Genomic DNA, 9,445 nt, shown 5'->3' with positions numbered 1-9,445 from the left:
ATGAAGCGGAGTGCGCCTTTGTGGGTAAAGTCAAATGGTTGGAAAGTTGCAGCGCCTTCTGTGACTGTAGAGTCCGATATGGGAGAGACATGATTTGTTGCAACTAGAGAGGATGAAGGCATCCAGTTGCACCGCAGCATGTCGTTTCTTTTCTCTGCGCTCCTCCCAGCGGTCATTCCTCCTCTGGTCAGTGCTGTCGATGCACAATTTGACTGTCTCTAGGTGCTGTACCCCTAACTTCACATTATCCACGCTTTTCGGTGGGAATTTGCAGGAAAGGTCTGAAGGATTCATTGCTGCTGCTGTTATTAGCAGTTGCTATTTTGCGATTTGCTATGAATTTGACGAAACTCCGGGAGGCTGTAGAAGACAGGAGTGCCTGGTGTGCTCTGGTCCATGGGGTCACGAAGAGTCGGACACGACTAATCAACTAAACAATAACTGCACAGTTATTTTATGGCTTGCGCTTTTTGAAATAATAATAATTTTTAATTGATTTTTTTAAAAAGTACAACAAAATCAATTGCAAATCCATATATAGAGATTACTCTGAATCTCAATACTTCCTCCCATCCCTTCCATGGGTCCTAATATCAACATTTACAACCGCATATCTACTTTTTTTATCCATCTGAGTTATCCATAGTTTTTGTTACCTTACAAATGAGGTTAAAATCCCGCTAATGTTTTTATCTGCTTACAATGGTCTCCTAAGTAAGTTATAAAATTTCCCCGTTCTTTTTGAAAGTTCTTGTCTTCACGGCTTGCGCTATTTTATGGGTTCTTTGCATCTTCATTTTACTTCTTTGCAACCCGCCCTGTGGCCTGCGCAAACACGTTGGTGCCCTGAATGCTCCTATTGTATTTTTAAAAAACTTTTAGATATATTCATTTGCTCCATTTTGCTCCTTTCAACAGGTTAAGGGCTCTTCTTTCTTTCTCGCTCTGCCTCCCTCGGCGGTTAAGAAATCCCTTCTCGTCGGATGACTGGCTCTCTCCACAACTCAGCCCTGGCACAGATCCAGAGGGAAGACCAGCAACCTTTATTTCTCTCATGGCCTAAGCGGGGCCACCGCCCTGGAGCGCGCGCCACCCAAGTGTGCCATTTTGAGGTGGCCTCCTAAGCCGGGACCCTAAGCCCCACCCGTCCATCCCTTTGCCCCCCGACCCGCTCTAATTCGCCCTCCTTTCTCCCCCTTCCCTTGCCCCGCTCCCTACCTCGGCCGCCTTGCCTTGGGCCATGATGCTCAATTCGGACCAGACCGAGCTGGACCTCCAGCCGACGCACTCCGAGACGGAGTCGGTCTTCAGCGACTGCGGAGGCCGAGGCCTCGCGGGGGAAGAAGCCGGTGGCGGTGGCGGGCTGGGCTTGTGCAGCCAGTCCCGGGTAGCTGAGCCTGGCGACCCTCTGAAGAAAGACCTGCAGCACCTGAGCCGCGAGGAGCGGCGGCGGCGGCGGCGCGCCACGGCCAAGTACCGGACGGCGCACGCCACGCGAGAGCGCATCCGCGTGGAGGCCTTCAACATGGCCTTCGCCGAGCTCCGCAAGCTCCTGCCCACGCTGCCCCCGGACAAGAAGCTCTCCAAGATCGAGATCCTGCGGCTCGCCATCTGCTACATCTCCTACCTGAACCACGTGCTGGACGTCTGAGAAGGGCCTGGCTTGGCCGGAGGAGCCCACACTCTTCCTCCTCCTATCCAACCTGCCTCTGCTTTCCTGCTTCACCTCCTCAGGGGAAAATATATGTATAGCTCGATCTCGATCCACTGTAGATATAGATAGGGGGGCAGCTGGTGGAGCCAGCCAGATGGACCTGCTCCTCCAGCTCTCTGCCTGGAGGAATGGCCTACAGATGCTAAAATTCTCCATCCTTAAATTCTCCAGGAATCCCACAATGGGGTGGCCGACATGGTGGTTGAACTGCCCTCCAGCTGCAGGCAAGGAAATGTGGGGTGCCTCAATACTTTGTGCCTGGAACATCTCCTTGCCCAGGTCTAAACCACCCTGGGGTATTGTTTGTTTACACACTCACTCTCACACACTCTCTCTCTCTCTCTCTCTCTCTACTCTTCTCTTTACACACAAGTGGGCCCACTAGAAAAAATATTATTATCATCATCATTATTTACATTTCCATCACCCTAAGGTCCCAGGAAAGGTCACAACATTAAAACACGTTTTAAAACAATCATAGTCACAGATAAATATAAAAACCATAGTAGCGTCATTAGGCCAATCAAGCAAAATGTTACAAAACAGCATGCAAACTTTGCCACGACTCTTCATCAGGCTAGATGTCAACAGGGCAAAGGGGGCACAGGGAGAGAGCAAAAGTTTGCTGGTGATGATGAGCTCTGGAGAACTCAAAAGCTTGCACACCTTTTTGCAACATTTTTACATTGGGTTGTGGTCAATTTAGTTACACCTAGAGTAGACCCATAAAAATGAATGGGCATGTCTGAGTGGGACTGACTTTGGATTCAACCCCAACACCCTAGTATGGATTTGGATTTCATAACTCATTCGTTTGTTTAAACGCAGTCTCAGTGGGCACATGTTTACTCAGTTGGCATGTTCACATACATGTGGAAAAGGGGCAATATTCTATCCTCCTTTGGAGCATTCTTCACCACCACCCTCCAGCTTGTCACAGAGGTCTGAACACAGAAGCAAACTCAGAAATACAAATAAGAAGACACAGGAAGGAACAAATATAAATAAATTGCAGCTGCTCTCCCCCTCCCTGCAGATCCTTCTATGGTGCCAGCTTCATCAATAGTGTGTTGATAATAGCAGAAATCTGCACCTTTTCATCTGCGTGGTGCCTTCCCCACACATCCCCTTTCCCTAGAACAAAAAAAAAAAAAACCACATGAAGAATGTTCCTTTTTGGTTTACAGTGCCACACGCCTAAAAACTGGTATGGCAGACTTTACTGCAATAGGATTGGTTGAGGGCATCCCCACCACTACAGAACTGGGCTGGATTTATTTGTTTATTACATTACCTTTCCACCAAGGAGCTCAGGGCTATGAACAAAGCACATTCTTCTCAAAGAATTCTGGGTATTGTAGTTTATTAAGGGTTGCTAGGAGTTGTAACTCCTTGAGGGATAAACTACAGTGCCCGGAATTCTTTGCGGGAGAGAATGTGCTTTAAAAGTACAGTGTTTACACACTCAGGGCAGTGCACACTGTTCCCCACATTTTATCCTTGCAGCAACCCTCTGAGGTAGGTTAGGCTGACACACAGTGGCTAGGCCACCAAGGGGGCTTTGTGGCTGAGTCTGAATTAGAACCTGAGTCTCTATGTTCCTAGTTGGACACTCTAACCACTCCACTCCACTGCCTCTGAACAAAAAACATGTATTTATTTATTTCTATCCTAGCCTCCCTCCCAAAGGAACCCAGAGCAGGAACAAAGCAGGAGCATTTACCAAACTACATTTTCCAAGGCAACCGCTCACCACCACAGAGTGCAGATCTGATGGATTGCTTTGTATGTCATTTGTTCGTCTTTCTCAACCTCATCCTCCACCCCTGCTATGTTTTAGATTCCAACTCACATCTGCACCCACCAGATGCTGTTGGACTACAAGTCCCATTGGCCCCAGCCAATCGCAACTGTAGTCCAAAACATCTGGAGGTTAAGGAAAGTTGGTTTGTGGTCAACCTGCCAGAGAGCAAGAAGAATCTTACCAATGGGGTTGCTAGATCAGGAACATCCCAGGCCCTGAGACTCCAGGGGCAGCCTCTGGAGATGGAGGTTAATTGGCAGCAACTGTCTTGGTGCTGGATGGATGACCTAGGAGGACCCATTCCTGATATCCAGAGTAGGGTCTCATTTATACTTTTCACAATCTACTCTCCTTTTCCTACTTTTACTCTCTTTAGGGCATCCAGATGCTACAGAGGGTCAAGCTTCTATATTATTCATAATTTCATAACAGGGTTTTGTTTGTTTGTTTGTTTGTTTATTCATCAGAGCTGCAGCTTGTCAGGCACATCTGAGAAGAGCTGAGCTGCCTATGCACCTACAAACAGCAAAGATCCCTGTTCTCCTTTGTATCAGGTCACTGCCCCTCTTTTGTTTTCCAAAACATAAGACACAACATAGTGGTACGGCTGGCATAAGTCTGGCCTGTTTAGCTCAGAATATTGTCGTAACTAGCCTTATAAAAACTGGTGCCCTTCCAAAGGTTTTGGACTCCTGTCTCCCATCAGCCCTGGCTGGCATGGCCAACGCCCAGGAATGATGGGAGTTGGAGTCTTGAGGGCACTGCTAGGTTGGGGAAGGCTGGTTCCAAATGGTCCAACAGCAGCTTTCCAGGGTTTCAGATGAGGGTCTTTCATACCCTCCAACATTTCTCCGATGAAAATAGGGTTGTCCCATTCCATAATGACAATTTTACTATTTATAAATACACATATTTATATCTTACACATCTTACTGGGTCACCCCAGCCACTCTGGGCAGCTTCCAACATACATAAAAACATAATAAAACATTAAACATTTTTTTAAAAAAACTTCCCTATACAGGATTGCCTTCAGGTGGGTCGGAAAACTCCATACCCTCCAACATTTCTCCAGTGAAAATAGGGACATCCCAAGGAAAAGCGGGACGTTCTGGGGTCAAATCAGAAACCGGGACAGCTTCTCTAAATCAAGGAAGTACCTGGGAAAATAGGCACACTTGGAGGGTCTGGTCTTTTTCTTCCCTGTCTGGAGATTGATGCTGAGATTGTGCTTGACTCCTGAGCAGCAGCCCTTCCTCTTCGGGTGCTGCATGACCCACTTATATTTCTCGAACCACCAGCAGAAGACCAGTGATCCAGACCAGCATTCTGTTTCTAAGAGGGACCTGCAGATGGTCCTTCCACTGCCCCACACACCAGGAAGCTTAGATGCTGGGCACAGAGGTGATGGACTTCCCCTATTGCTGCTCCCCCTGCATCTGGTGTGCCCCGGGCCCAGCCTACTGCCTCTAGAAATGGGATGTTCTGTTGAGCTTTTGTAGCCCACCCTAGTCCCTTTGCACAATACTCAGAAAAGCTTGGGAGCTTCTGACTTTTCTCAGAACATGTCATTTGGCTCCTGGTTCGGAAGGAGACACGGACAAGTGCCAGGGCTGGAGAGGATGGAAGCCCCTTCTCATGTCTTGAACAACATCTGCGTGCCACAACAGCATTCCTTTATTATTTATTTATTTTATGTATTTATTTTTTAAGATGTTATTTATTTGCAGTGTTTATGCACTTTTTTGGAAGGGAAAGAATTTGGGAGGAGGAGGGGGGCTCGGGAAACCTTGTTTATGGTGTGTCTTTATATAAGTGTGTGTGTGTATTTATATGTGTGTCTGTTATTTGGTTTAGAACAGACAAGAGATGATTATTATTAATTATTATTATTATTGATTTTGTAAGCAGAAGGGAAGATATTAAATTCTTCCATTCAGATGAGAATGATCTGGAGGAGAAAGGAGGGGGAAATTAATGATGTGTCCATTTCTTTCTTTAAATAAATTAAAATAAAAATCCCCGCCTCATGTGGCCTTGGGTGGCAGCTGGGTAATTTCACGAGCGGTAATTGATGGTCACGGACTCCGCCTGTTAGGATCAGCCTAATCAAATCTTACGCTCCAAAGCATGAAATGATCACAGTGGGGTGGAAGGCTGGAGGATTACTGCTGGAGGGACCTCCCCCTTCTTAAGCCCCCCCTCCAGTCAATGGGAAGGCTGAATGTTTGGTTCACTGCCCCAGTGCATCTTAGCCATTGGGTGGGCCAGTCCTGCCATTAGGTGGACACACAGGTGATAGACGTGGGGGGCATAAAAAGGGCATTATTATGAACTGCATCAGCCAGATTTTTTACTGAAGCCGCAAAATGTTTGACCATCTCAGGGAGGGGTGTTATCCCATTATCCCAACACACAGTGGTGCACAGAAGGATCAAAGGTTGGGTCTCAGCCTCAGGCCTGTCACTAGGATGTGCATCTCAAGCAGCAAGATTGAAGCTACATTCACACCATACAATTAAAGCACTCAGATACCACTTTGAACAGTCATAGCTTCTCCCAAAGGTTTATGGGAGCTGTAGTTTGTTAAGGGTGCTGAGAGTTGTTAGAAGATACTGTCAGGAGTGGGTGCCAGGAGCAGGTTAGCAATAACTCACATGGCATCAGTGAAGTTAACTCCTTCTTCAAAGAAACAAGACTGCTCAAGAGGCCAAGCCTGGAGAGCACATCAACTCTTCCTGGTAGATCTTGCCCCAATGAGGCAGAAGCAGTGACTGAAGGTCCCCATCTTCCCACAGCTCCCTAAGTCTCCTCCTCTCCCGCTTCCTTCCCAAGCAATCTGAAGCTCCTGTTGTCTTGTTTGTCTTTGCTCCGCCCTCTTCACACCTCTTTGGGTTCTGGGAGACCAGCAGGGAGAGCACCCTCTGGCTTCTTCAGCAGCCTGCCTTCTCTCCAGCCTCCACTTCTGCCTGTGATTCTGGACTGCTCTCAGCCAGACTCTTCCTGCTCACTAAACCCTGTTACCTCTTCAGCTCCTGACACCTCCTCTTCCCAGTCTGCTGCCTCTCCTTCCTCTGACCACTCATCATCATCCCACCACCAATGGTGGGATATATTTAGCTGAGGGTTGTATTGCAAAATCCAGAGGGGCGCATGACCTCAAGGATATCTGTTCCAATTTATACATTAGTCTGTTAAAAGGTAAAGGGTCCAGTTGTGACCAACTCTGGGGTTGCGGCACTCATCTCGCTTTACTGGCCAAGGAGCCGGCGTTTGTCCGCAGACAGCTTCCAGGTCATGTGGCCAGCATGACTAAGCCGCTTCTGGCGAACCAGAGTAGCGAATGGAAACGCTGTTTACCTTCCCGCCGGAGCGGTACCTATTTATCTACTTGCACTTTGACGTGCTTTCGAACTGCTAGGTTGGCAGGAGCAGGGACCGAGCAACGGGAGCTCACCCCGTCACGGGGATTCGAACCGCCGACCTTCTCATCGGCAAGCCCTAGGCTCAGTGGTTTAACCCACAGCACCACCCGCATCCCACATTAGTCTGTTAGGAAGGTGGAAATTAGGACCGTTTAAAAATGCAGATCAAATAGCCAGGCTTGCTTTCCGAAGGTGGCTCTTCTAAATTTTGGGTGCCTTCCTTAAAAATACGCCCTGCCTGTACTTCTGACAACTGGGAGACTCAGAAAGCCAGAAAAACGAAGAGGGTTTCAGGCAAATTCATATAGAAAGAGGCAATTCTTGAGATACTCTGACCTCAGGCCTTTCAAGACTGTAACAGGACAAAACTGCACCCTTGAATTGATCCTGTAAACAATTGCCAACCAATGGTGATGGCAATATTGAAGTATTATGTTCTGACCTGCATGCTCCAGTTTAAACCCTGGCTGTTGCATTTTGAATCAACCTGATGTTTCTGAGCTGTCTTCAAGGTCACTTCCATCACTATGGTAATCAAACCACAAAGTAAATAAGGTGTCAGCAATTGAGGCCGGGTCCCAATGCTTGAAGAAGTGCCACAGGAAAAAGATGTGGCCTGATTCCTTCCCACGTAGAACACTAGGTTGTGACAACCTAGAGATGGGGTTATCTCACAACCCTGGAATCAGCCAAAGCAAGAGGGAATTAATTTCCCTTTGAGGGAAATTTACTAGACTCTGGACCTGGGACTGGAAGCTTGGGACTTTCGTAAGAGGGTTCTGAATTGCCTCACCCACCACAGATGGTTCTCCCTCATTTGCTGGAGAAGGCAAAAGCGCACAACCCCATGCTATGGTACAGTATGGTTTCCAAGATAAAGTACCACCCCTTTAAATTCCCTGCCACTCTGCTAGGGAGTGAGACTCTGGCAGTCCTCCTTGGACCATGCTTCTTTTAGAGGGGGTGGATGAATAAGAGGGCTCAGTAAAGGTTAAAATTTTGCCAGGTCAGTATTTCTTATTTGTCCTGGGACTTTCCTGACTTGCAGTTGCTCAGTGGCAGAGCAGAAGGTCCTAGGCTACATCCCCCAGTAGCAACTCCAATGTCAGGATTGACAAAATCCCTCTGCCTATGAGAGGCCCTGGATTGCTGTGGCAAATTGTCCAGAACTGGGCTATGCAAACCAGTGGCACGACACAGTACAAATAAGATCAGAGCCCTGACTTGGAAACCCTCACCCACAACCATAGAACTGTTTCCTGTTTTGTACATGATCAACCTCCATGTAGGTTCTCATCCTGGCCGGACCTTTATTGACACCACCATGTTAGTGTGGAAAGGAGACCCGTCATTGACCCCTCTCCTCCTGGACGTTGCTGTTTAACATTTCAATTGTGCGGTAAATCAAAGCCTACAATATTCAAATCATCATTAATATCCTTCTTTTGCAGGGTATCTTCTTCTTCTTTGGCGACCACTCAGAGCCGAGTAAGATTGTCATCCATAAACATGGTTTTAAAAGTGACTGTGGAGGCCAATTCTGGATAACATGTTCTTTCACAGTGGGGACATAGGTTTCCGGACGGGAGTTGATCATGGTGAGGATTTGCCAAGCATGCCTTCCTCTTAGCGTTTTTTTCCCTTTTCTCCTGAGTTGAAGCGTCTTCAAAATCCATGACACCTTTGGTAAAGGCTCTTCTCCAACTGGAGCGCTCCCAGGCCAGTGTTTCCCAGTTGTCAGTGTTTATACTACTTTTTTTTTTTTAGATTTGCCTTGAGAGAGTCTTTGAACTTCTTTTGTTGACCACCAGCATTACGCTTACCATTTTCAAGTTTGCAGGTTATGGGGCAGACTTAACACAAGTCTTGCTTCCTGTCTTCAGTCTCTCTCTCTCTCTCTCTCTCTCTCTCTCTCTCTCTCTCTCCTTGCCTCATGTCTTCCCAAAAAAGCAGACACAGAGCCTGGCAGCAAATTCTGTTTTCCTTTTTGCCTCAGAACATGTGGGGTTCCCCAAGGAGAGGATGGGAGGCCGGTTGCAGGTGTTCACAAGTTGCTCCAAATTTCTTCGGATAATCGATTGGATTCGGCTGAATCTCTGCCCGCTGGGGACACATTTGTGGGGGGAATGGACATGCAAAGGCAAAAGCTGGAGCGTGACAGTTCCATCCCTGCTGAGTCCTAATTCAGAGTAGTCTTTGACTCTTTCTTCTTCCTCAGGGTGATGAAAATGGAGAGGCTTTGTGACTACTTGGCCCAGGCCCCAAACGATGGAGCAAGATGCAGAATGCTGGATGGGAGCAAATATAGGGGAGCAATTTGATTCAGTTCACATTATTATTGTTATCATTATCATTATTAAAACTTATTAATCATCTTCTAAACAACTGTCTCAAGGTAATTTATGCATAAGGTAGTTTAAAACACTGAAAAGCACAAAAACAGCAAATAGATTTACCAGTAAAGCAACATGAAAAACATACAAAGTAGACACACATGCTATT

At 47.1% G+C, this 9,445-nt stretch overlaps 1 protein-coding gene across 1 annotated transcript; it reads left to right on the top strand.

Moving 5' to 3' along the window:
• The first annotated feature begins 509 nt into the window (after positions 1-509).
• NHLH1 (nescient helix-loop-helix 1) lies at positions 510-6,269 on the top strand. The gene has a single exon (XM_083717803.1). It carries the CDS (start codon positions 1,241-1,243, stop codon positions 1,649-1,651), a length of 411 nt encoding a protein of 136 aa, XP_083573929.1. The 5' UTR covers positions 510-1,240; the 3' UTR covers positions 1,652-6,269.
• The last annotated feature ends 3,176 nt before the right edge of the window (positions 6,270-9,445 follow it).

This window comes from Podarcis gaigeae (genome assembly GCF_964106915.1).
Source record: "Podarcis gaigeae genome assembly, chromosome: 16".
Lineage (NCBI taxonomy): Eukaryota > Metazoa > Chordata > Lepidosauria > Squamata > Lacertidae > Podarcis > Podarcis gaigeae.
This window is presented reverse-complemented; position numbering and strand designations above follow the sequence as displayed.